We start from the raw sequence: 25,741 nt of genomic DNA, 5'->3' as shown, positions 1-25,741 counted from the left end.
ACCTTTGGGTTTGACGGTATGCTTTGCCTGTATAGTTTGCTTAAGGCGGCCCCGCTGGGTCTGGTTTCACCTCTTGTTCAGGTGAGGACGAGGCCCTGCAGCTTCTGCCCGAGACCTTTCCGTGGGTCCAGCTGCCGGTGTAAGAGTTCCTCGAGGGTGCTGCTCCGGGCAGGTGAGATGCTCTTCTCACCTGTCTCCTTCTGTTTCCCCAGCTGGGAGAGGTTACCTGTGAGAAGGCGTCCTGCCGGCAGGCCTGCTGGGACCGCACCATGCCCCGCAGGGACTGCTGCGCCTCCTGTCCAGGTAAGCAGGCCTCTGTGACCTGGAGTCTCACCACCGTCTTTTTCCCACTCTGCTCTTCTCCGAAACACAGAACTTGTACCGGGCTGGATGTGGCAAACCCAGGCTCAGAGACGGAATGTGGCCCACCTGAGGTCACACATCTGGCACACGGTGCGCCTGGGCCCACGCCTGGGCCTGCTGACCCGCGCCGGGGCTTTTTATTCTGCACTGTGCCATGCTGTCAGACGGTCTGTTTGCTGTTCCTTTTTCTTCATTTCCTCCTTTCTGAGTCTCTTTCCCTGCTTTCTATTTTTTTTTTCTTTGTGCTTTTTCTTTTTTTTTCCTCTGTTTTCTAAATCCTTTCTCAAAAAATTAGAATTTAGGAACTGAATCAGTTTTGCAGAAGAATAATTGCTAATATGTATTGAGTACTCTTTATTTATCAGGGAACATCATATATTATTATTTTTTAATTGATGTGTAGTTGACACAACACCTGATATTTGTTTCAGGTGTACGACATAATGATTTGATATTTTGTATATTGTGGAAAGATCGCCAGAGGAAGTCTAGTGAATATCTCCCTACACACAGTTACAATTTTTTCTTGTGATGAGAACTTCTAAGATCTAATCTCTTAGCAACTTTCAAATATAATATTTCAATACAGTATTATTAACTGTAGTTATGTTGTACATTACATCACCATGACTTATTTATTTCATAACTGAAAATTTCACCTTCTGATCGCCTTCACCCCTTGTGCCCATCCCTCACCTCCCATCTCTGTCAACTACCGGTCTGTCCTCTATATCAGTGAGCTCAGCTTTTTAAAAATGATTCCATATATAAGGGAAATTATATGATATTTATCTTTCTCTGATATATTCATTTAGCATAATACTTTCTAGATCCACCCACATCGTTGCAGATAATAAGATTTCATTCTTTTCTGTTGAGTAATATTCCACTTTATATATATATTAATATAAGTATATATATATATATAAATATATGTATAGACCCTGATGCTGGGAAAGACTGAAGGCAGGAGGAGAAGGGGATGACAGAGAATGAGATGGTTGGATGACATCACCGACTTGATGGACATGAGTTTCAGCAAACTCAGGAGATGGTGAAGGACAGGGAAGCCTGGTGTGCTGCATTTCATGGGGTTGCAGAGTTGGACACAACTGAACGACTGAACTGAACTGATATATATATATGCACCCACCGCATACTGATCTATCTTTATCTTTATCTATTGATGGATACTTAGGTTGTTCCCATGTCTTGGCTATTGAAATAATACTGCAACGAATCTGGAGGGGCATATATCTTTTTGAATTAGTGTTTTCATTTTCTTTGGATGTATATCTGGGCATAGGTTTCACTGGTAGCTTAGCAGGTAAAGAATGCACTTGCAATGCAGGAGATCTGGGTTCGATCCCTGGGTTGGGAAGATCCCCTGGAGGAGGGCATGGCAACCCATTCCAGTATTCTTGCCTGGAAAATCCCTATGGACAGAGGAGCCTGGTGGGCTGCAGTCCACGGGGTTGCAAAGAGTCAGACAAGACTGAGCACGCACGCATACCTGGGTGTGGGATTGCTGGATCGTATGGTAGTTCTAGTGTTAGTTTTTTGAGAAACCTCCACACTGTTTAACGCAATGGCTATACCAGTTTGTGTACACCAGTTTACATTCCCACCAACAGTGCATGAGGGTTCCCTTTTCTCCACATCCTCACCAGTGCTTCTTATCTCTTGTCTTTGTGACAGTAGCCATTCTAACAGGTGTGAGGTGGCATCTCATTGTGGTTTTGATTTGCATTTCCCCAATGATTAGTTATGTTGATCATCTTGTCAGGTACCTGCTGGCCATCGGTCTGTTTTCATATGTGTTATTCCATCCCCCGTTCACAGCAAGTCTTTGTGATAGGTTCTCTTGTGTGTGCTAAGTCGCTTCAGTTGTGTCCGACTCTTTGCAACCCTATGGATTGTAGCCTGCCAGGCTCCTCTGTCCGGGGGATTCTCCAGGTAAGAATACTGGGTGAGTTGCCATGCCCTCCTCCAGGGCTTCTTCCCAACCCGAAGATCGAATCTGTGTCTCTTTCATCTCTGACATTGGTAGATGGGGTCTTTACCACTAGCCACCTGGGAAGGCCCATAGGCACTCTTAGCATCCCCATTTTCCAGATGAGGAGACTGAGGCACAGAGAGATGAGTGAGGTGTTCAGGGTTACACAGCTGATTGGCAGTAGGGCTGGGATTTGAGCCCAGAGTCAATGCTTTTAGCTAATCTGCTGCATTAACTCCTGGACATTATTATGATCTCTATGTCATGAGTGTTCATCCATGTAGATCTTTTTGCAGAAGTATAAATGAGATATGGACATCCTACTGTAACATGCCTGTGTGCATGCTAAGTTGCTTCTTTTTGACACTATGAACTGTAGCCTGCCAGGCTCCTCTGTCCACGGGATTCTCCAGGAAAGAATACTGAAGTGGGTTGCCATGCCTTCCTTCAGAGGATTGTCCTCCTCTCAATCCAGGGATTGAACTCACATCTCTTATGTCTCCTGCATTGACAGACGAGTTCTTTACCACTAGGAGCCACCACACAGTTTCTAAGAATTCATGTAGCCCGCAGTTGGCCGTTTAAAAAGTTCCCGAATGTTATGGTTTGCTTACCCCTTGTGGTTTTGGCTGACATTTAGGTGGTCTTCTTCTTCTTCTTTTTCTACCCATAATGGACCTACTGTGAAACATCTTTGACCAGACACTACTTTTTCCCAAATGTGTGAGTTGTCTTCAGACCCCGTGGTTAATAGGTGGAGTGTGTCACAGGGTGTCAGGAGTGGTTTGGTGATTCCCACGGCATGACAGCATGTTGCCAGATTGGGTCCTGGAGAAAGAGGACGCTTACAGAGATGGATGTAACTGGTTCCCTATTTACCCACCAACTCTACACTGTGTGTTTTGAATTTAATTTTTCCAGTTTAGCATGTCCGTAGAGTACCTTACATGTGGCTATTTTGCACTTTTTTAAACTTCTAAGAGTACAGTAAATTTTTCCACAGATTTGTGGCCTGAATTTCCTCTTGTATAAAAGAACTCTTTAACTCCTTTGACCTTTTGAAGAGGACATTCTGTATTTAGAGCAGCTCTTCAGATCTGTAGATGAGCAGCTGCTGTCAGGGATTGGAAACATTCTGATCCCATACAGTCATTAAGTTGGGAACTGTTGAATGATTGTAGATTCGACTTTAACCAGCACAAACCCCTCTGCAAGCTGATGGCTATTATTCCCCCAATTTCTAGAGACTAATCATTAGCTAAAGTGCCAGGCAGTGTATGGAGCATTTTATGTGTATCGTTTCATTTAAACGCCCCAAGAATGTTCATGCATTTTGTTGTTCAGTCACTATCGTGTCTGACTCTTTGCACACCAGGCTTCCCTGTCCTTCACTATCTCCCAGAGTTTGCTCAAACTCATGTCCATCGAGTCAGTGATGCCATCCAACCATCTCATCCTCTGTCATCCCCTTGTCCTCCTCCTCCCTTCTGTCTTTCCCAGCATCAGGGTCTTTTCCTGTGTTTGCTCTTTGCATCAGGTGGCCAAAGTATTGGAGTATTCAGCATCAGTCCTTCCAATGAATATTCAGGGTTGATTTCCTTTAGGATTAACTGATTTGGTTGCCTTGCTGTCCAAGGGACTCTCAAGAGTTTTCTCCAGCACCACAGTTCAGTTCTCTGGTGCTCAGCCTTGTTTATGATCCAGCTCTGACATCCATCCATGACTTCTGGAAAAACCATAGCTTTGACTATACGGACCTTTGTCAGCAAAGTTCATGCATGGGTGCTCTTATCTCCATTTTGTAGATAGGGAGGTGGAGACTCAGAGAAGTTAAGTTTCTGTCTTTTTTTTAAAAAAATTATTTATTATTTATTTATTTATTTTTGGCCATGTCACCAGGATTTTCCTGGTAGCTCAGACAGTAAGGAGTCTGCGTGCAGTGCAGGAGACCTGGGTTCCATCCCTGTGTTGGGAAGATCCCCTGGAGAAGGAAATGGCAACCCACTCCAGTATTCTTGCTTGGAAAATCCCATGAATGGAGGAGCCTGGCAGGCTACAGTTCATGGGGTTGCAAAGAGCCAGACACGACTGAGCGACTTCACTTTCTTTACTTTACTTTCTTTCTTTACCCGGCCTGTAGGATCTTAGTTCCCCAACCAGGGATCAAACCTGGGCCCCCAGCAGCAAAGTTGCCAAGTCCTAATCACTGGATTGCCAGGGAATTCCCAAGTTTTTGTCTTTAAGGCCATGCTCTAGGTGATGGTGTCCTCAGACTCAGGGCCAGGTCTCTGATTCCTCATTCCCTGTTCAGTCCCATTCTGCTCTGTTGCCCCCTGATGGGGAATCAGGCCCCAAGAGGCGAGATACAGAGCCCACCCACCTCCTTCTCCTTCACCTGCCTCAGCTGCAGTCACCTCTTCCTGATGAGATGTATTTTTAAGGAGAAACTGCTTTTTACTGAAATACAAGGTGAATTGTTTCCTTTGGATAATTTAAAAGAAATACATAGCTTACTTGAGATATAATACACACACCATACAAGTAACACACTCAAAGTACACAACTCAGTGGTTTTTGGTAGAGTTGAGTGATTTTCCTTCTGATGGTTTATATATATATGTATATATGTATGTATATCTTTAATAGAAGTATAGTTGATTCTGGCTTCCCTGGTGGCTCAGATGGTAAAGAATCTGCCTGCAATGCAGGAGACCTGGATTCGATCCCTGGGTCAGGGAGATCCCCTGGAGAAGGGAATGGCTACTCACTACCATATTCTTGCCTGGAGAATCCCATGGACAGAGGAGCCTGGTGGCTGTAGTCTATGAGGTTGCAAAGAGTTGGACATGACTGAGTGACCAACACTTCAATTCATAGTTGATGTACAATATTATATAAATTTCAGGTGTATAACATGGTGATTCACAAGTTTTAAAAGTTTTCTCTTGATGATTTTTAAAATTTAATCATCCCAATTTTTAATGTGTTTGCCAGCCTCTGTCTCCTCCCTTGATCATACCTTTTTCCAGTAGTTTTTTTTTCCTTCCACCATGGTTTAAGTCCTTATGATGCTCTGGACTCCAGGTTGCTACTTAAAAAATGATTATTTTCCAGTAGACTTTTTTTTTTTTTTAAAGAGCAGTTTTAGATTCAGAACAAAATCAGGCAGAAGGTTACAGAGAGCTTCCCATGTACCTACGTCCTGCCCTCCCCCAGGCATAGCGCACCCTTCCCCCACATCATGGTCAACATCCCCCACCAGATGGTGCCCTTACTACAACTGATGAACCCACTCTGACACACATTTGTCACCTGAAGCCCATAGATTACAACCGAGTTTAGGCGAGCCTTCTCGGGCTCCATTTCATTCAGTCCTCACTGCATGGGTTCTGTGGTCATCACAGGAGCAGTGGTTATTATGAAGCCCATTTTACAGATGAGGAAATAGAGGCTCAGAGAGTTAAGAGCCTTACACAAGGTCACACAGCCAGTGCCTTTGGTGCACTGCCTCTGTCCATGGTTCCTCTTGGGCCTTCCCTTCCTGGAGGCAGGAGCTGGTAAGTCCCCCTTCTCCCGGGCCCCCAGCTGTGCGAGGACCCTCAGAGGACACATCCGGGGCATCGTCCCGGGGCAGCTCATGCCGGACCTGCCTCAGGGAGAACCACTGTGCATCTTCTCGCCCCCGCCCCTCTCTCTAGAGTCCCTGGAGGAGAGCCAGACACTCTCCCCTCGTGGAGACGTGGAGCTCAGCAAAGCAGCCCGGAGCCCCCGCGGAGACCCCGAGGCCCCCGTCAACTGCAGCTCCTGCCCAGGGCCCCCAGCGGTGCCCCCTCAGAGGCCAGCGCTTCAGCTCCTCCAGCTCCTCCTGAGAACGACCCTGTCTAACACCCAGACTTTACCTGTGAGCCCCTCGGGAGCCCAGGCCTCACCCTCACCGTCTTCGAGGCCAGGGGTGTCTGGGGCCTCCCAGCCTCCTCAGCCCTCATCGGGGCCTCCGACCCCTCCAGGAGCCTCCTCTCTACCTCCAGCCTCTCCCAGGGCTCCCGGATCATCTCCTTTGACTCCAGCGCTCCCGTCCTCCGCCTCTGGGGCCCCCTCAGTGTCCAGACGGCCTTCTCTGCCTGCTGCCGTCCCACGTGGAGCCTCAGCCCTTTCCACGACAGACCCCGGCGCCTCAGAGGCCCCCGTCACTGTCCTCAGGCCTCGCAGGTCCTCTCCAGCCACCTCCAGACTCTCTGCAGCCCTCGCGGCCATGGCCAGCCCCGGCCCCCGGCAGCCTACCCTGGGGACCTCACAGGAGGAGGAGTCCACGGTGTAAGCAGGCCTCTGCTTCAGGGTCATGCCTGGGACATGAGGGACAGAGAAGACTCTGCCGGCGGCCCTGGGAGCTTGCAGGGCCGCTCTGGGGACCAACGAGGCTGCTGATCCTGCAGGACTCCTGGCAGTGCTGGAAAATGCTCAGGGCCTGATGTAGCCTTGCTCCCAGGAAGCATTTGGGATGTGTTGTGGAATCCAGCAATGTGTTCTCCATGGTCAGCCTCCTGCCTGGACCACGGCCTGCCTGTCTCTTGAGAAAGGTTGGGCAGCTGAGTCCTTGCTCTGCAGGAGGAGGAGAGTCCAAAGGGCCTGGGATTCCACTGGGATTGTGCTACCAGGCGCCACATGTCCTCACATGGGGTTTCCTGATTAAAATCTGTCTGGTCTCCCACAAGCTGCCCTGCTCATTCACTTCTCGCCTTTGGAAAGTGAGAAGTCACTGCCTCATTACTGCCAAGCCCATGGGGGATGAACTAGCGCCCACCTCAACCCCCAGCTTGGAAGGAAAGCCTGTGTAGGCCTGGGGCTGGATTGGGAGGGGTCTTAAGTGAGCACCTGGTGGCCTTTGATTCTGGGGCACTTCTAAAGTGAGGAGGGGGAAAGACAGATGGAGAGGGCTTTGCAGGATGGCTTCCTTGGGAGGGAACCTCTGAGATGGAGTAGGAGGCAGATGGAGTCTTAGGGCCTGTGCTCAACTTTAACATCTCTGGGCGTGAGGGAGGGAAGCAGGAGGCCGAAGGGGTGGGGCTGGGCAGTGCCAAGGTCTCAGCCAACCCTCTGTGGAGCTCTGAGGCTGAGATGGCCCTCAGAGTCATCCTGAGTTGGAGCAAGGGGACAGGGCTTCATGCTTTCATGTTGACCAGTAATTCTATCTGGGCCACTTCCAGAAAGGGGCGTCAGCCAGGGCAGTTCCCTGTGAGGGCTGGTGGCCCAGAGCTGCCACCCAACAACCTTCTTTCTGACTGGGGGAGTAAATGTGTCCATCCTGAAGGGGGCATCTGGGTGGTGCAGCCCAGTTTCTATGACAGTTAGAAAGAGGACGGTGCTGTCATTGATGGGGAGAAGTGAGATGGGGGTGGAAGCCAGAGAACTATGGTGTCACCAAGTCACCAACTTGCTACCCCTGAAACCCAAGAAGGCTGCATAGTCACCGCAGCCCCCAGTGCACGGACCCCACTTGTACTGGCCCAGGCCGCCCTCCCCTTGGGTCTTCTCTGCCCTGGTGTTCACCTTGTATCCCGGGAGGAGGATCCCCAGTGGGTGGTTATTGACTGCAAAGGCCATCTGGGGGCATCCAGCCCAGATGTCGGTGGAGTTGTTGTTTAGTCACTATGTCGTGTCCAACTCTTTTGTGACCCCATGGACTGTAGCCTACCAGGCTCCTCTGTCTATGGGAGTTCCCAGGCGAGAATACTGGAAAAGGTAGTAATTTCCTACTCCAGGGGGTCTTCCCTACCCTGGAATTGAACCTGTGTCTCCTGTATTGCAGGTAGATTCTTTACCATCTGAGCCACCAGGGAAGCCCTCATGTTAGTGTAAGGAGGGGTCCTAATCCAAGCAGGGTGGCAGGAATAATGAATTTGGAATGAGAAGCCTGAAGACCAAAGACTTTAGAGATGCGAAGGACTTAGAGACCATCAAGTGCAGTAAGACCCAAAATGTGTGGTAGAATGAACTCTGGGGTACCATGAAACCCAGGTTTAAGCCCTACACTCTGACTAGCCATGGGACCTGAGGTCTTAGTTCTCTCATCTGTATAATGGGATTATGACAGTCCTTCCTCCTGGAGTTGAGATGGTTGGATGTGACACAGACTCCATATGTCTCTGTGCTTTGTGATGGTGACCTTGTGCAGTCTGCTGAGCTTCACAATGCTGCCTGGGATCTAATTTCAGGATGAAGAGTGTAGAACACTGGCTGCCCCTCCTCAAACACACCAGCTTTCAACATGGTAGAGGCTCAAAGTCAGTGCTGATTTTCTCATCATTATCCCTGTATTCAACAAAGGATGCGATTCAAGTTTTAGTACTAGTCTTCCCTGTCCAGAACACTCAAGTATAATAAATGGCATTCATTTTGAACATTAAAAAAAAAAAGGGCTGAGGGGTGGGGGAGTGGGAGGACAGCTGTGAACACTTCCTCCAAGTTGGTCTAAGTATAAAAACATACTTATTTGAGACTCCCCCATCCCCTACTTACAGCTGAGAGCACAGAGGCCCAGAGAGGTCAGGAGAATGTCCTAAGGTTGCACAGATTAGGAAGGCTGAGCTGGGAGGAGGGCCCAGGCTTCTGACTCCCAGTCTGGGCTTGTTTCCTTTGCGTGGCATTTTGCTGGCTTCTTCCATTGGAGTTGCAGAGAGGCAGTTGATGGCTGCAGTTTATGCGAGGATGCTGTGACCCCGCTTGTCTTAGTTTGAGCTCTGTGAGAGAAGAACCGGAGAGAGAGATTGGGTGAAAGTCACCGCCCTGGAGGTGATCGCAGGGAGCATGGTGGGGATGAGGAGGAGGGAGAGAAGGGAAGACAGCCAGTCAGCTTTTGTTAAAGAGTGGGTCACTGCTGTGGACCAGTGGCATCCTGTCTTTCTGTGGACCCGCTGGGAGGTTGTGTAGCACACGCTTCAGAATTGTCCCCCAAAGCCCTGAGGATGTCGCTCTTGTCCCTCTCTTGCTCATGGGCTGCCTGCTCCCCATTGAGCCCAGCTGTCCCCACCCAAGGACCATGCCTGCCTCCTGTCGGCTCGCTCCGGGCCCAAGAAGGCCTGGCTGGGGGAAGGGAAGGAGGAAGTGCAGGAGCTGTCGGCAGAGCACTCCACCCCCATCCCGCAGCTGGGCCAGGGCTCTTACCGCCCACACTGTGGTCACCACAGTCCCTTCTCAGGACCCCCGGGGTGGGGAGGCTTGTGCTCTCCCCACCCCTTGTGGGCAGGCAGTGCCAAGTGAAACACGTGGGGAGGCCCTGGGGGGACGTGGTAAGAGCATGCTCTGCTAGCAACAAGCCCAATATGATGCCCCTTGCCCAGGGCTGGCTGGCAGCAGCAAAACCACCTTCAAAAATGTCCCAGATAGGCATAGAGTGCAGATCTGTGCTTTTTTTTTTTTTTTTTTTTTGTCACACTGCTTGGCTTGTGGGATCTTAGCCTCCTGAGCAAAGATTAAACTGGTCCATGACAGTGCAAGTGCAGAGTCCTAACCACTTGACCACCAGAGAAGTCCCTGGCACAGAGTGCTTTTCGCCAACAGATGAACTGTCTGAGTTCTCAGCAGCCTGCAGTCCAGCAAGTGGGGGTGGGGAGTGCTTGTTCTTGGGTGAGTTCGTCCTGCACTCTCTCTCCTAGGAGTCCACCTGTCATGTTCTGAGAAGAAGTAGAGGACAGGGAGGGTGGGCTGGAGCCTGTTCCCCCAGGTCAGTTTTACTGGAATCCAGGGGATTCCCGAAGGGCCAAATGATCAGACGTGGTTCAAGAGACTTGCTTTTGGAGTTTATTAGATAAACAGGCTTGAGGATAAGCCACGGTCGGTTTTGAATTGGGGCAAACTCTCTGAGGTCTAAAAGTAGCTTTCATTAACTTATTTTCTATGTGTAGTGACCCACATCATTAGAAATAAAGATCTGAAAAATTGTATGCGGGGCTTCCTTGGTGGCTCAGATGGTAAAGAATCTGCTTGCAATGTGGGAGACCTGGGTTGGATCCCTGGGTCGGGAAGATCCCCTGGAGGAGGGCATGGCAACCCAATCCAATATTCTTGCCTGGAGAATAGTGAGGCATCTTCCCTCACCACATCCACCTAGACATCCCCTCCCTTGCCACCCCTTTTGTGGTTTCTGGTTCTTAGGCACCATTTCTCTGTTTAAATATGTGCAAGCAAATCTTATTCTCTTTATAATCCAAAGATAGAATAGTCTAGGCTCCGTTATCACCGGCTGTTCAGCATGTGTGTCTTTCTCACCTAACAATCTCTTCTTGAGATCTCTCCTTCCCATCCCTAGCTCGTACCTTCATTCCTTTGCTTTTGACAGCTGCACAGCAGCTCACAGCAGAAGCCATTTAACCATTTCCTGGGGGTGGACTTTGGGTCGGTTCAAATCTTGCTCTTACAAAAGATGCTACAGAGAATAACCCTGGCCTTACATCATTTTGCACGTGTGCAAGTCTATCTTTAAGATGAATTCCCAGAAGTGAACTTGTTGGGCCAAAAGGTAAACGCCTGTCTGATTTTGATGGATAGTGCCAAATGGCAGTCCTTAGGGGTTGTACCAATGATACTCCCACCACTGGTGTACAGGTATCCGAGTCTGGGAGGGCCCAGGTTCCCCAGATCAGAGCAGAGACCTATGAGATGAAAATAACACTTCTGGGGAATTCTCTGGAGGTCCAGTGGTTAGGACTTGGCACTCTCACTGCCATGGGCCTGGGTTTGATCGAACCCATGTTGGGACCTAAGATCCCACAAGATGCATGGTGTGGCCAAAAAAAAAAAAACCATCAAAACGCTCCTGGACGAGTATGAGTGGAAAGGAAGGATTGAGCTGAGCTTAGACCCCCAAGGCCCTCAGGAAGTGGGGAAAGATGGATGGGAAAGAGGCCTGAGACCATAGAAACAGAATGTGAATCCATCTTATCTCGTGGAGGGAAGTGTCAGATCAGACAAGTTAGCTCAGGGTTTTCTAGTATGGATGATCTAATGGGGAGCCTTTTTAGACTGTCTGGATCCAGGAGTCCCAGGGTGAGGGAGCGGAAGAGGGGCTAAGAGGGAGTGGCTGAACTGCAGCTGCTGGGCTGAGTAGGGAGAAGGCAGCGGAAGAAGCGGGGAGGTTGGGGCCAGGAACAGGAGAACAGGAAGGGTCTGGGGAGACCTGGCTGTATCCCTGGAGCCTAGAATACTGCCTGGGGTATGGGAGGAGCTCAGGAAATAGCAGAAACACAAACACAGTGAAGAGCCAGGACATGGTGAAATTCATCTCCAGAAACCTGAGAATACACCTGTTTGTCCCGGGACCAAATATGACTAGGACAGACTGTCAGTGGGAGTGGACCCACCTGTGGTCTCAACCATAGCCTCTCTCAAATCGGATCCACACTCTCATCTTATCCGAGTTATTTCCTTCTAAAACATCTCAAATTCATCACTCAGTCAATAAATATTTATTGAGCACGTCCTGTGTGCCCGGCCCTGCTCTTGCTGCTGGTGCTTCAAGAATTAAATATTTGATCACAGGCTCTGCCTTGGTGGATTTGAAACAAGTGCTCCTACCAAGACATCATTACCAGCTGTGCCCAGTGCCATGAAGTAAAGGAGGGCCACCCCGTGAGAGGGTGGCCAGGGAGGGCTTTGCCAGGAAATGATGTGTAAGCCTGATAACCACAGGAAGCTAGGAGGGCACAGTGTGTATGCATAAAGGCCTGAAGTGGGGAGAACTTGTGTAGACAGTGGGCAAAGGCCAGGGTGGTGGGAGCTAAGGGTATGAGGGATCAAAGTGAGACAGAAAGTCCATGGGTACCAGAACGTGCATGGCTTGGAGACCACGGCAGAGATTTATTGTCTTATTCCAAATGCAAAATTGCAGAGCATTGATGAAAGGGTTGAAGCAAGGGAGGAATGTGATCGAATTTATATTTTAAAAAGATTGGGACATCCCTGGTGGTCCAGTGGCTAAGACTCTGCCCTTCCAAGGCAGGGAGTCTGGGTTCGATCCCTAGTCAGGGAACTAGATCCCACATGCCTCAGCTGAAAGACCCTGCAACAAAGATTGAAGATCCTGGTGCTATAACTAAGACCCGGCACTGTGAAAGGGGAAAAAAAAGAATAGGTTTCATGAAAGACTTGCATAAAATTTAAAGAAGAAAGAGAAGATTTTGCAGCTCTGGAAAATAGGCTAGAAAGGGTATAAGTGACACTGGAGAGACCTGGGGCATTGACTGGGAGAATTCACCCCACCCCTTCGTTGATTCCAATATCTTGCATTTATGTGATAAATTACAAATTGGGGAATGATATGACAAGAGCGCCCAAAGCCATTTTGTTCTGAGCAGCCCAAAGTCAGTCCCCCTCAGCAGGGAGGCCGGCTCCAGCCCTCAGGCCGGTGTCTCCAGCAGACAGTCTTCAGCACAGCAGAAGCAGGCGCCGTGGGAATTTTTCGAACGAGTGCAAGCAGAGACTGAGATAGATTCACCAGCAAGAGGGGAACTGGGATCAAGCTGGTCTGAGTCCAAGTGAAACAGATCACTTTGCGGCAGGAGTTCTCAGAGCCTTTGATTGGGGTCTGTTCCCTGTGAGCCTTGAAGAAGGACCTAGAATCTAGCCCATCCCATACTTATTTTGGCACTTTGAAAAAATGATTTTATTTGTTTATTATTGGCTGTGCTGGGTCTTCATTGCTGCACAGGCTTTTCTCTAGTTGTGGCGAGCAGGGACTGCTCTCTAGTTGTGGTGTGTGGGCTTCTCGTTGAGGTGGCTTCTCTTATTGTGGAGCATGAGCTCTAGGATGCACGGGCTTCAGTAGTTGTGACACTTGAGCTCGTTAGTTGCAGCTCCCGAGCTCCAGAGCACAGGCTCAATAGTTGTGGTACATCGAAAGTTGTGGTGTCTGGGTTCCATCCCTGGTTGGGGAACTAGATCCCACATGCTGCAACTAACTTCACATGCCGCAACTGAGAGTTCAATTGCAAGCCACAGCTAAAGATCCTGAGTGCTGAAACTAAGACCCAGCACAACCAAATCAATCACTCACTCACTCACTCACTCTATATATATATATATATATATATATATATATATGTATGTATGTGAGAATTCAGGTGCTCTATTCTATGAGAACTTCAATCCCTGGGTCAGGAAGATCCCCTGGAGGAGGGCATGGCAACCCACTCCAGTATTCTTGCCTAGAGAATCCCCATGGACAGAGGAGCCTGGTGGGCTACAGTCCATAGCGTCGCAAAGAGTTGGATATGACTGAAGCAACTGAGCACGCATGTGCGATTCTGTGAATCTGCAACAGCCCTGGCATGTCTGGTCCCCAGGTCTTTATATGACGCTCCCAGCTGGTCCAGCAGAGGCCCGTTCATCTTCCTTGCTCTGTTACAAAGCATGTGCTGCCACTGTTTGGTGCTGTCCAGATGAAAGTGGTCAATTCTGTCCCCCTGCTCCGGTGTTCCTACCCCAGTGATGTAAAGTGGAACTCCGACAAACAGAAGCAACCACACAAGGCATTTTCCAGGAGGTTATGATTTATTCTGTATTATTGATGTGACAGGGAACAGGGCCAAGATTCCACCTCCAGGATCCCAGAGAAGGAACAACCAGGAGAATTATCTACATCAAAGATCAGGGGCAGAATCAGGGAGGGATTTTCCTGGAAGTGGCTGGAACCATGTGGGCTCAGGCCACGGGAGCCAGGCCGATCTGGTTGTTGGCCCTATCGAAGACGGTGTAGTACTGGCGGATGAAGACATCACCCAGGATCCAGAGGTCCCCGGAGGAGGTGGAGAGGTCCATGCCCTCGAACCCACTGGAGCAGACCCCGTCGCTCTGGAGGAAAGGAGAATAAAACCCGAGCTGGGACGCAGACCCTTTGGGGACAGGCACTGGGGCCTGAGTATCCAGGACCATGGTGCGCTGCCAGCCACGTGCAAGGAGGAGCTTCCTGGCTCGTGCCTGGGGACTTGGCTCTTCCTGGCCTGGGGTCTGCCTCTGTAAGCGACTCACTGCTCTCAGGGTTTCCAGGGATTACCAGACATTATCCAGTGTTTCTGGCAGATGTACACACCCTGACGTCAGCATCGGAGCTAAGGGGTTTAGGGAGAACTCAGCTGCCGGGAAGGATTCTGGAAGCACTGGTGACACAGCCTTTTCTCATTATTCTGATCCCCACCAGTGGCAAACTGGATCAGCTGCTAGTCCTTTTCATTCACTAAGTCACTGACTTTCTGACTTTGGCTGCATATTACAATCCCCTCTGGAACTTCAAGCCCTCTACACCCCATCCCCCACCATGGCTTAGGCTCCACCCCCTCCTAATTAATCAGCATCGCTGGGGGAGGGGCCTAGTTAGTTCTTGTGAATGACATCTACCCACTGGGCAAAACTAGTTTCCCATCCAGCTTTGTACTAGAAGGCAGGGTTTTCCTGGGTGCATCTGATTAAAGATTTACTAGTTGGTAGAGACCGTAGGAGCATTATAAGCTTTGACCCTATGGGTGGTGTGGTTTCCATTTGCCCAACACGTTGTAGCTTTGATGTGGGCAATCTCCCATCATTATGATAACTGCATCCTGGTTGTGGGGAAAGCTCTCAGTTTTAGATGAAGGAAGGATCCAGGGGCTAGTACCTTGCTCAGGATCCTGGGGCTAATCCTTGAGACTCAGAGCTTGGACTCCGGGGCCCAACTAGAAATCCTCCTATCACACCACCAACCTTTGCCATGCTTTTCCTCCCTGGGGGTGCTGCCTCTCAATTCTCATTCGCACATTTATCTGTGATGTATCCCTTTTCTCCAGAGGCTGTCCAGAGCAGATGGCAGCTCCAGCTTGTGGAAGTACCCTTGCCCTTGTGCCGAGGGGCAGTCTGTGGCCACATTCTGGGTGGGCACATCTAGTGGAAGGCCCAGAGCCCCCTTACCTGCAGGATGTAGGCACTGGGGGGCACAGGGTACTGGACACCATTGATGGTGAAGACAACGTCGGGCAGGCTGTCGATGGAAGAGCAGCTGATCACCACCTGGAAGGAGCAAGGATTAGCAGGGCTTTCATTGCACGTGCATGGCAGAGTCATCGCTTGGGTCTAGAACAGGGCAATCAGGGCTGGACTTACTTCGCCAGAGGAATCCTCGCTGGCTCCAATGTAGCTCTGAATATTGGAAATGGCAGTGGTTGGGCCGGCCAACAGAGAGGTACCGGTGTCAACAATGGCCTGGCAGCCGTCGCTGCAAGCGATGGACTCTCCATTCATGGTGATGCTGAGGATAAGAGGCAAGTCAGGGTTCCCTGAGCCCCTAGGGGGTACATCTCTCAAGGAGGAACCAGGTGACGCTGGTTCCTTCCCCATCCATTGGCCAATGCATAAAATTTCAGCTTCTCTTGTTCACACACTCATTCTCTGAATTCATGTATTCTACCAGGAATTACTGAGCGCCTGCTCTGCGTTAGGCACAGGACGTGCAAAGCCAGACAAGACGGGTGCACAGTTTCTGGCCGCAGGGAGCTTCTACTCTAGCTGGAAAGATAAATTATGATTGAGGAGGAGCAGGATGAGTAGAGGAACAGAACCCAAACCAGGGTGAGGGTGCTGGTGTGGACCGAGCCAGGGAAGGCTTCTTAGGGAAGTGGACACCCAAAGGTTGCTAGGGAGAGGAAGAGCTAGAGGAAGAGGTGACAGAAGGTGGGGAATGATGATGGAGAGATGGCCAGGTGAGTCCAGCCCTGACTGCCCCATTCACCTAAGAGGAGCAAAGGCAGGGATTCAAGGAACTGATGGGGTTTTGGCATGGCTGGGGCAGACATAGGGAGATCAGTGTGCCCCAGTTTCCCTGGGACTGTCTTAGTTTAACTACTGAAAGGCTGGCATCCCAGGAATCTGCTCACTCCAGGGCAAACCTGGGCTATGGGTCACCCAAGCAGGCCAACTGAGGGCAGAACAGCTGGGGGTTAAGGCTGCCTGCAGGCAGTCTTTGAAGAGGAAAGTGGGAGGAAATGTGTGTGTGTGTTAGTCGCTCAGTCTGTCTGACTCTCTGCGACCCCATGGACTGTAACCTGCCAGACTCCTCTGTCCATGATATTCTCTAGGCAAGAATACTGGAGTGGGTTGCCATTCCCTTCTTCAGGGGATCTTCCTGATGCTGGGACTGAACCTGTGTCTCCCGCACTGAAGGTAGATTCTTTGCCGTCTGAGCCACCAGGAAAGCCCATGGGAGGAAATGTTTTGAAACAACTTCACCACCATCTTGCCCTGACCTTAGACCAAAAGTAACAAGCCCCCAAAAGCCAAGATGTATGGACAGGGGACCCCCTCCCCTCCCCAGAGATTCTAGTAGACTGTCCTGTCTCTTTGCTCAGAAGGGAATTGGCTGTCTCATCTTTGCTGAGTCTCTGGGTTGGGAGGGGGGGTCCCAGACACTGCTTATCCTCCAGGAGTGTGCCCTTCTCCGGGTCTCTCTGACTCAGCCAACGGAGCACATTTCCCTGTGCTGGCTGTTCCAGGAGGGTCCTGGAATTCTTAGTTAATTATGAGTGTGTGAAGAAATGGGGTCTGGGGCCCATGCCAGGATATAGCCCATCCATGATGACCTCACCTGTCCACAGTGATCTGCCAATAGCCCTCAACAGAAACAGGCACCCAGTTCAGACTTCCCGAGTAGTAAGAAGAATCGATGTCACCAAATATCACCACGCTGCCGCTCTCTTCGTTGCTATGGAGAGTGGAGGGAAATCAGGAATTCATTCATACATTCACAATTCCAACTGAACATATGAACTGTGTGCATTCTAAGAGCTACTTAAAAAAAAAACTTTTTATTTTGTATTGGAGTATAACTGATTAACAATGTTATGATAGTTTCAGATGTATCAGATGTATTCAGATGTGATGGAAGGGACTCAGCTATACATATGTATGTATCCATTCTCCGCCAAACTCCCCTCCCATCCAGGCTGCCACATAACACTGATCAGAGTTCCATGTGCTCTACAGGAGGTCCTTGTTGGTTACCCATTTTAAATATAGCACTCTGTACATATCCATCCCAAACTCCCTAACTATCCCTTTCTCCTATCCTTTCCCCAACAACCATAAACTAAGAGCTACTCTTGATTGGGATCTTGCCAGGGTCAGGAGCTGAGCAGTGTGTGTGGTCCACAGGGTTTCTTATAATCCTGACACCAAGACCCATGCCGTGATCACTATTATTTCTGTTCTACATTGAAGTAACTGAGGCTCAGAGAGGTGGTGCCATGTGCCCAAGGTCACACAGCCAGGAAGTCACAGAACCTGGGTCTTTTTGGTTCCAAGGTATGTGTGGTTTCCACCACATACTGCCTTTGCTGTGGGGACCTCAAGAGAAATAAATGAATGACCGCGTCTGCTCTTAAAGCCTTGATAATGTAGTTCATGGTTTGTCAATGTCTTCAGGCGTTTTTCTTTGCCATGACTAGGTTGGGGTCGGGGAAGCCACTGGCCTGTAGTAGGTGGAGGCCAGGGAGGCTGCCAAACATCCCAGAGCAGTCCCCAACAGCAAGGAATCATCTGGTCCAAAAATGTCAATAGTGCTGGGATTGCTAAACTTCAATCTAGTTGGCCTTATGTGAATTACCTAACTGCCCATAAAAACAGATTGTGTTTAAGAGAGCTGAAACTTGAATATTAAGTGGCCAAGAGAAAAAAAGGCTAAAATGACCCTCCTATTATACATTGTTGGAGTCCTGATTATTGGAATATTCATTGTCTAAATCTCTGCAGTTTCAGTTTAGACAGGAAAGCAAATGTAGATGACACTAAGAAATTATTCAGCAAGCAACTGGTCACAGACAGACCAGTCACAGACAGATGATTCCACTCCCCTAACCCAACCTCACCCCACCTTCCTTGTAAACATCTGACAGTACCAGTGAGATTATAGAACAGTCAATATCTTAAAAGAAAACACCCATCAATGACGACACATCACTTCAAAAGAAAAGGATGTGAGTGTCAGAGGAAGGTTGAATGTCTTGAGAAAGTCGATGACACAACATCAGATATTCTGGCACAAACCTCTACTCAGCCAAAACCAAGGCTTGGTTATTCTTTATTCTTAGAATTAACTCATAGCCACACCTGGAACCTAAATTTTGTTAACTAATAAGAGAAACTTGATTTCATCATTTAAAAGTATCTCTTCTCAAGGTCTAAATCCCAATCAAATCTTCTTTTCATTTATTGCTATGAACTTTTGGCTCCAATTTTAAGTGGATTCACTCTTAAAAAAAATTTTTTTTTTTTTTAACTTGGCTGCATTGAGTCTTAGCTGCAGCCGGTGAGATCTAGCTCCCTGACCAAGGATTGAACCCCAGGCCCCTACCCTGGGAGTGCAGAATCCTAATCACTGGACCACGAGGGAAGTCCTTAAGTAGGTTCACTCTAAATGATGGTCTTCTGGAGAGCAAATGGCTAATGATATTTGATTTGCATAAAACAAAGCGACAGAGAATCTGACTAGTAAAATAAGACGATGAAGGTTGTTCATCAGAGAGGAATTTGGCACCGTTCTCTTCAAAGATATACCTCTCAAGTCTAACATACTGACTCTGCCAATCCCTCTGCTTGCCAAGATTCCAGCCCATCCAGCCTTCGACAGCCTCCTGCTAGACCCGTTGACCATGATCTTCTTGCTTCACTTACCTGCTCAGGTAGACGGAGAAGAGGTCTTGGGAAACCAGACCCTGGTCCCATATGTTGTCAAAGACAGGGGTGGCCCCAGAGGAGGAGATGCTGGGGTAGGCGAGACCCAGGATGCCGTCGAAGGGAGCGTAGTACAGGAAGGAGCCGGGCTCTGTCTCACTCAGGCCAAAGATCTGGTTGGTGTCGGTGATGCCTCCGACCTGCGCGGGGGAACCAAGACGTTTCTCATTAGCTTGTGCTGACTGAGTACCGTGGGGTGCCCACCCTGGGCTCAGAGCCTCCCCTGGTTCATTTCATGTAGGACTTGGCTTCCAGGGCATCAGGCTGGAAGGAGGGGAGAGGGATTAGCCCTGGAATTTCTTGTTATTCTGTTGGAAAGAAAACTGAGGCTGATCCCCAGATGGGCACCGTCTGTGACTTGGTGTGAGAATGTGCTGCAGAACAGATGGTCACCATGTGTGTGTGTTTCTGAAGATCAGATGCAAAGCAGACGCCAGGCAAATCAGAACCCTGGACCCCTGCTGTGCCCTGGAAAGTCTTGTGGTGGAGCTTTTGTGACTCAGGGGGGATGTGGGCTTCGGGAGGAGGAAGAAGAGGAGGTGCTAAAAGAGAACTGAGCCTTTTCTTACCTTTTTCCTACCCCTTCATTGCATTCAACTTGGGTGGTGCTGACGTTAGCTTCTGGCTTCTGGCATTCCCCTCCCTTACTATTTCTGCTCCCCACTCCACCGCCACCAAGCCCTCCAAAATATCTGTGGTATCTCTGCCACTTTCTGCATGCCCCCGTTAGGTTGCTTTTGTGATACCACGACCCATATTGAATGAACTGGTTCTGCCTCAGAGGGTGAGGAGGGGGTGGGGAGAGGTCTGTGCTGTGGCCTCCAAGGTCCCTGAAGTTGGAAGCTGTGCAGGAGGAGGCGGCCAGCCAGAGTGTGCTCACCTGGACGGTGTCGTATCCAAGGATGCCCGTCATGCTGCCGGTGCCATAGGTGATGGACAGTGTCTCGCTGGTGGCCTCATAGGTGGAGGAATCTTGAGGGTTGAAGCGGTTGTGGTTGGCTGTGAGGGCAAGAAGAGACATGATCAAACTCCAAAAGTTGAGCCAGAGTCATGGGCTGGGGGTGCCTTGGTTTTGAGTGTGGTTTTGGAAGAGAAAGTTAACTTTTTTCTTTAGACTTTGGCAACCTAGTGTTCCCAGGTTCCATTCCTGTCTGGTTGGACCAATTGGGATCATTTCATTGTGAATGGAGACTGCGGCTATGAAATGAAAAGACACTCGCTCCTTGGAAGGAAAGCTATGACAAACCTAGACAGCATATTAAAAAGCAGAGACATCCCTTTGCTGACAAAGGTTCCTATATTCAAAGCTATGGTTTTTCCAGTAGTCATGTAGAAATGTGAAAGTTGGACCATTAGCAGACTGAATACTGAAGATTTGATGTTTTCGAACTGTGGTGTTGGAGAATACTCTTGAGAGTCCCTTGGACTGCAAGGAGACCAAACCAGTCAATCCTAAAGGAGATCAACCTTGAATATTCGTTAGAGAGACTGATGCTGAAGCTGAAGCTCTAATACTTTGACTACCTGGTGCAAAGAGCTGACTCACTGGAAAAGACTCTGATGCTGGGAAAGATTGAAGGCAGGAGGAGAAGGGGGCAAAGAGAGGATGAGATGACTGGATGGCATCATCGACATGATGGACATGAGTTTGAGAGATGGTGAGATGGTAAAGGACAGGGAAGCCTGGCGTGCTGCAGTTCGTGGGGTCGCAAGGGGTCAGACATGACTGAGCGACGGAACAATAACATTGCTGATGGAAGGTCCTGCCAGGCTCATGCTGACTGGAGCAGGCCCACGGCTGCCCGTGGTGATGTGTACCTGCACACTCTCTTTGCCACTAGACTGAACTTCCTGAGGGATGGGACCACATGTGATTCACCCCTTTACCCCCAGGGCACCTAAGCCCAGTGCCTGGCGCATAATATATAAGGTGCTCAGTGAATGCCTTTGGAGCAGATCCCTGAGTGGCTTCAGCAGAATTGAAATCAGACCTATGTGAGGCCCCTGAGCATTCAGGGCTCCCAGGTGACTCAGTGCTGGGGGCCTGGAGAGGGCGGGGCACACTCACTGCAGGCCTCGCTGGAGCAGTAGATGGAGGGCACCCACAGGTTGGAGGAGCCGGTGTCAAAGATGACGGTGAAGTCCTGAGCGGGGGTGCCGATGCCGATGGTGCCGAAGTACTCCGTCTGCCGGGGAGAGGGGTGCGCAGGACACATAGCTCACCGACTGGGAACTCCCCAGCCTGGCCTCCCTGGGGACTGTCTCTGGGTCCTCTCGGCCACATCCTGCCTCCCCCTTCACTGGCCTCCTTGCCTTTGTCTCTTGATCCAGGGCATCCATCCATCCTTCAAATTCCAGCCAGATCTCCCTTCCTCATTGAAGTCTTCCCCGACTGCTCTCCTGTCAACCTCTGCCTATTCTCTTCTAAGCCTCCTGAACACCCACCAAGCAGCCTTCTGTCCCCTGTTGCCTTGAATGTCTTAGTCTTGCTATGCTAGAGAATGCACACTCTTGGATAGGGTGGCAACTTACCCAGCAGAGTAAATCTGTTCTTAGTTGCTCCATTGTGTCTAACCACCTGCAGCCTGATGGACTGTAGCCCACCAGGCTCCTCTGTCCTTGGGATTTCCCAGGCAAGAATACTGGAGTGGCTTGCCATTTCCTACTCCAGGGAATCTTCCCAACCCAGGGATTGAACCCGTCTCTTGTGTTTCCTGCATTGGCAGGCAGATTCTGTACCACTAGCGCCACCTGGGAAGCCCCAGCAGGGTAAATGCATAAGAATTTTTTCTTTAAATTGTTGATGGGGAGGTAAACAAGTCACCTAGAGGTGAAGACCCCTTGAGATATCTTATTCCTAAGTCTAGATGACTGCAGTGAGTTTAAGAAAGTGTATTCATGGGAATTTCCTGGCAGTCTAGTGACTAAGAATGCATGCTCCCAATGCACGGGGTCTGGGTTCCATCCCTGGTCAGGGAATTAGATGCCTTCATGCCACAACTAGGAGTTTGCATGCCGCCACTAAGACCAGGTGCAGCCAAATAAATAAAAAAAGAAAGAGTGCCTTCAGGAATTTTATTCTTAGTGGCAGCAGTTTTTCCCTGGCTAGCTCTGCTCCAACCTCGCTGTCATGGTTCTTCAATGACCAGCTCATCCCATCCCAGGGCCTTTGCACTTGGTATTCACTGTGCTAGGAAAATGTTTATTCTAGATCTTTCCTTGGCTGACTCCTTCTCATCCAGTCTTTAGCGCTCTAGTCAGATATCACCTTCATCAAGAGGCCCTCCCTGACTACTTTATCTAAATCTGCCCCTGCCCCATTCTTTTTCTCCTTACTCTAATTGACTTTTTTCTCTGTGGCACTTGTGATTACCTGGAATTATCTTACATTCCTATTTATTTGTCTCCTGTTTGTCTTTCCATCTAGAATATAAGCTCTAGGATCTTTGCTTAGTCACCGTTGTTTCCCCAGCTCCTGGTATAGTCACTGATAGAGAATAGGTGTTTTATAAATATTTGTAAAGTGAACAAATGGGCTAACTTTACCAAGCCTTTACCAAGCTCTAACCAAAGGCCAGGCCCTGTTCTAAGCACTCAAGAAAACCTGACAAAACCCAAGATGAAGAAACTTCCCCCAAATCAACCCTCCCCCACTACATTACTTCTTGAGTTACTTGAAACAACCCTCTGGTTGTGGATAGTAATGGTTCTGTCTTACAGACAAGGAAGCTGAGTCTCACTCAGACTTGTCCAATGTCCCATGACTTGGAAGCGTGAGAGCCTAGACTTGCTCCAGGCCTGGCAAATGTCACAGGCCAAGCTCTTAATGACAGACAAGATTGCTTCACGACCTTGGCTTTCACCCAGGGGATGTATAGTATCCACCGAAGGGCAAGCCCACTGGGTCTGAAATGGAAGAATCAGAATGATCTTCCTGAAACTCCAGTCTGATCTTGTCAATCCCAACCCCCAGCCCCGGAGTCAAGGTGATCTGGTGGCAATTAAGATGCCAATCCTTATCCCCCCCACCCACTCTGGTCTGGCTCCACCCACCAACCCCCATGGACATGGGCCTCGCTTTGAAAATGGACTCTGGCTTCCGTTCCTCAAATGCACTCTGCTCCCTGCTGCTACAGGGCCAGGTGCACGTCTTCCCACTCTCGGGGACACTCCTGTCCTCTCGGAAGCCCCCTCTCTTCAGTGCCCCAGGGAGATGTCCCTGCCTGTCATCTGTCATGCAGTCAACGTGTCACCTTCACTGGGTGGCTCTGGCCTGGTTGTGCTTGTCATGCTTTGTGAGGCTCCCTGATTATCATCTGTCTCTCCTACTAAATTGTGGAACCCTGAAGTTTGTTCACTGCTGCTCCTCTGGGCCCAGCACTGTGCCTGAAACATAGGAGGTGCTCCATCTAGGTAAGCACTGGATGAATGAATGAATAAGTGAATTGAGAGCAACACCTCTGACTGTGTTTTTCTACTCTCCCTGTGTCTCTGAGATCCAGGGAGCAGATCACTGGGTTACACTTGCCTAAGGGTTTAGAGCGCTGGCCCGTCTTCCCAGACCCTGGGATCCCCCCTCTGCCCTCTAGGCTGAGTCCTTGGAGATGGCCCACTGCCTGCCCACACACTCACATCCAGGTAGTTCTGAAGGGGTTGGTCAGACACCAAGGTGGCGGTCTCCCGGAAGTACTTGCTGGCCAAGTTGTATTTGTGCGTCTGCATGAATTCCTTCAGCTTGCCATTCTCCATCAGGTTCCGTCTCAAGGACTTCTTTTTGACGAGTGGGATCCTGTGGTGAAGCATTTGTACACAGTTGGTTTGGAGGAAGAAGGGTGATTAGACAAAGGACCTGCTCATGGGGTGCTGTGGAAGACCCGGAAGGAAAAGGAAGCTTGGCCGAGAGTGCAAGAAGGAAGTCAAGAGGGGAGATGCTCCCGTCTTTGGGCAGAGTAGTGCAGACAGGAGAAGTGATTGCTGGAAGTCATCCGGCCCAGTGCTGGTGCTGAGAACCCTACCCAGCCTGGCCTGGAGGGTCTGTGCTGTTAATTATGTCTGCTGTGCTGCGTCCCCCAACGAGCAGAGAAAAGAGGCTCTGGACGGATGCAGAGAGAGGAGTTGTGGGAAGGAAGAGGGAAGGACAGCAAAAGGAAATAACCCCAGGAAAACAGCTCTTGGTGTAGAGCGTCCCCCAGACTCACTTGAAGGCGCTGCACTCAGAGAGCGCCACCAAAGTAAGCAGGAGCAGCCACTTCATGGTTCTTCCTAGCTCCCAAGTCTCCGGAGAAGGGAAGACAGGAAAGTGTACAGTAGTAGGCAGGAGCCATTCCTTATATACAGCCCAAGTCCTCAGGTATGGCCTTATCAGCCACGAACGTCACCCTTTACTCACAGCCCAAGCAGAAAGTTTCCTGATAAGATTGTCCCTGCCCTATGCCATGTTCAGGGGAATTTCCAGTTGAGTACCTTTCCATTGGTTACCCAGACCTCGGGTTGGAATGACTCCACAGAGAGCAAGTGGCCAAGTGGCGGCTTATTTCTTAAATAATAGAAGGCATCCAAACTCGATAAGCGGAATATTTCAACAAATTTGGTCCAAAGTGCACTGAATGTTGGACAGATGTCAGAGGAGCTCCAGGTACCCGGATGGTCCTGGTGGGACAGATGGTGGGACACAGCGGCTGTCCTTGCGGTGATGGGCCGTGTCCCCAGAGCTGCTGTCCTCAAGCACATCCTTAGGTGGGTGGTGTGGGACTCAGGACACATTTCCCCATGAAAAGATCATTATATGCGGTTGCTGGGTGTCTAGCTAGCATATGGGCCTTATTTTGCTCTTGCTGCTTTTGACTCTTGGGCCCCATCTTGGGAAGGTGGTGTGTGTAGTACAGAGCAAGGGGATGGGGTGGGTGGAAGAATGCTTTCGACCCTGGAGGAAGTAAACTTGAAACAGGCTGGGTTTGTCTTTGGAATCTCTGCCCCTAATTTTCTGATTCCCTTTTCTTCATACTGCTCCTCTCCCACCTTCTTGGTTACTCAGAGCCTTTGAGACCCCATCTGGGTCTGACTCCCAAGTGCTCCATGCTTAAAACTTGACTGAATCAGCTGCAGTGGGCCAAAGCAATCCAGGCAAATTCATACTAGGGTGTGAATGACTGAGAAAAGTTCTCTCTCTTCCTCTCTTCCTCTTCTTGGCTCATGACATGCTGGATCTTCGTTCACTCACCAGGGATCAAACCCATACCCCCTGCAGTGGAAGCATGGAGTGAAAAGCTCTCTTCTTAATTAAGATGCTTTCTAGCTCAATGGATTCTTCGTCCCTTTGTGGGGTTTATTCAGTGGACCAAGTGGAGTCAGAAGCTTGATGTAGGAATTTTGGTGAGGGGGTGGGAGGTGGGGAACACACAGGAGGGAGGTCACAAGTAGGTAACAAGACCTGTCTGTGGGTCTTGTTCTGATATCAGATTCCCTGGGCCATGCCTGGTTTTTCCAACAGTGGGAGACACAGATTCTTTAAAACTCCAATTTCCCTACGGCCTCTGGATGAACATGGAGGGGTGGGCAGTGTGGATCAAGTTCTGGTCCAGTGGTGGTGAGCCTCACTACAAAGCATGTTTGCATTCAAAACATACCCATTAAGAC

At 49.6% G+C, this 25,741-nt stretch overlaps 2 protein-coding genes and 1 non-coding gene across 3 annotated transcripts in view; 2 read left to right on the top strand and 1 right to left on the bottom strand.

Annotated features, from left to right (window-relative positions):
* The window catches only part of VWCE (von Willebrand factor C and EGF domains), a 30,499-nt gene extending 23,734 nt beyond the window's left edge, over window positions 1-6,765 (top strand). Inside the window, exons 19-20 of the mRNA XM_065936564.1 lie at window positions 213-303; window positions 6,058-6,765. Coding sequence (XP_065792636.1) covers window positions 213-303; window positions 6,058-6,677 — 711 coding nt within the window. The 3' untranslated portion in view covers window positions 6,678-6,765. The remainder of the gene's footprint in view (window positions 1-212; window positions 304-6,057) is intronic.
* Window positions 6,766-12,310: 5,545 nt separating this feature from the next.
* Window positions 12,311-12,383, top strand: TRNAG-UCC (transfer RNA glycine (anticodon UCC)). Its single transcript has one exon. It is a non-coding gene; the product is annotated as a tRNA-Gly (tRNA).
* Window positions 12,384-14,053: 1,670 nt separating this feature from the next.
* LOC136168812 (pepsin A) lies at window positions 14,054-24,359 on the bottom strand. Its single transcript, XM_065936509.1, has 9 exons — window positions 24,304-24,359; window positions 23,738-23,894; window positions 21,174-21,291; window positions 19,986-20,104; window positions 19,046-19,245; window positions 16,962-17,078; window positions 15,485-15,629; window positions 15,293-15,391; window positions 14,054-14,203 (listed from the first exon to the last, which is right to left on the bottom strand). The coding sequence occupies exons 1-9, from the start codon at window positions 24,357-24,359 to the stop codon at window positions 14,054-14,056; spliced, it is 1,161 nt and encodes a 386-aa protein (XP_065792581.1).
* Window positions 24,360-25,741: the final 1,382 nt, after the last annotated feature.

This window comes from Muntiacus reevesi, chromosome 5, assembly GCF_963930625.1.
Source record: "Muntiacus reevesi chromosome 5, mMunRee1.1, whole genome shotgun sequence".
Taxonomy (NCBI): domain Eukaryota; kingdom Metazoa; phylum Chordata; class Mammalia; order Artiodactyla; family Cervidae; genus Muntiacus; species Muntiacus reevesi.
The sequence above is the reverse complement of the archived record's forward strand: the minus strand, read 5'-3'. Positions and strand labels throughout refer to the sequence as shown.

Bases quoted from the DNA above. Each gene is read 5' to 3' on its own strand.
- LOC136168812 (XM_065936509.1), bottom strand. From the start codon at position 24,359: ATGAAGTGGCTGCTCCTGCTTACTTTGGTGGCGCTCTCTGAGTGCAGC. The intron at 17,079-19,045 runs GTAAGTGAAGCA...CACTCTCCATAG, and splicing joins TTCTCCGTCTACCTGAGCAG to CAACGAAGAGAGCGGCAGCG. The intron at 14,204-15,292 runs GTAAGGGGGCTC...CCTTTCCTCCAG, and splicing joins CCAGTGCCTACATCCTGCAG to AGCGACGGGGTCTGCTCCAG.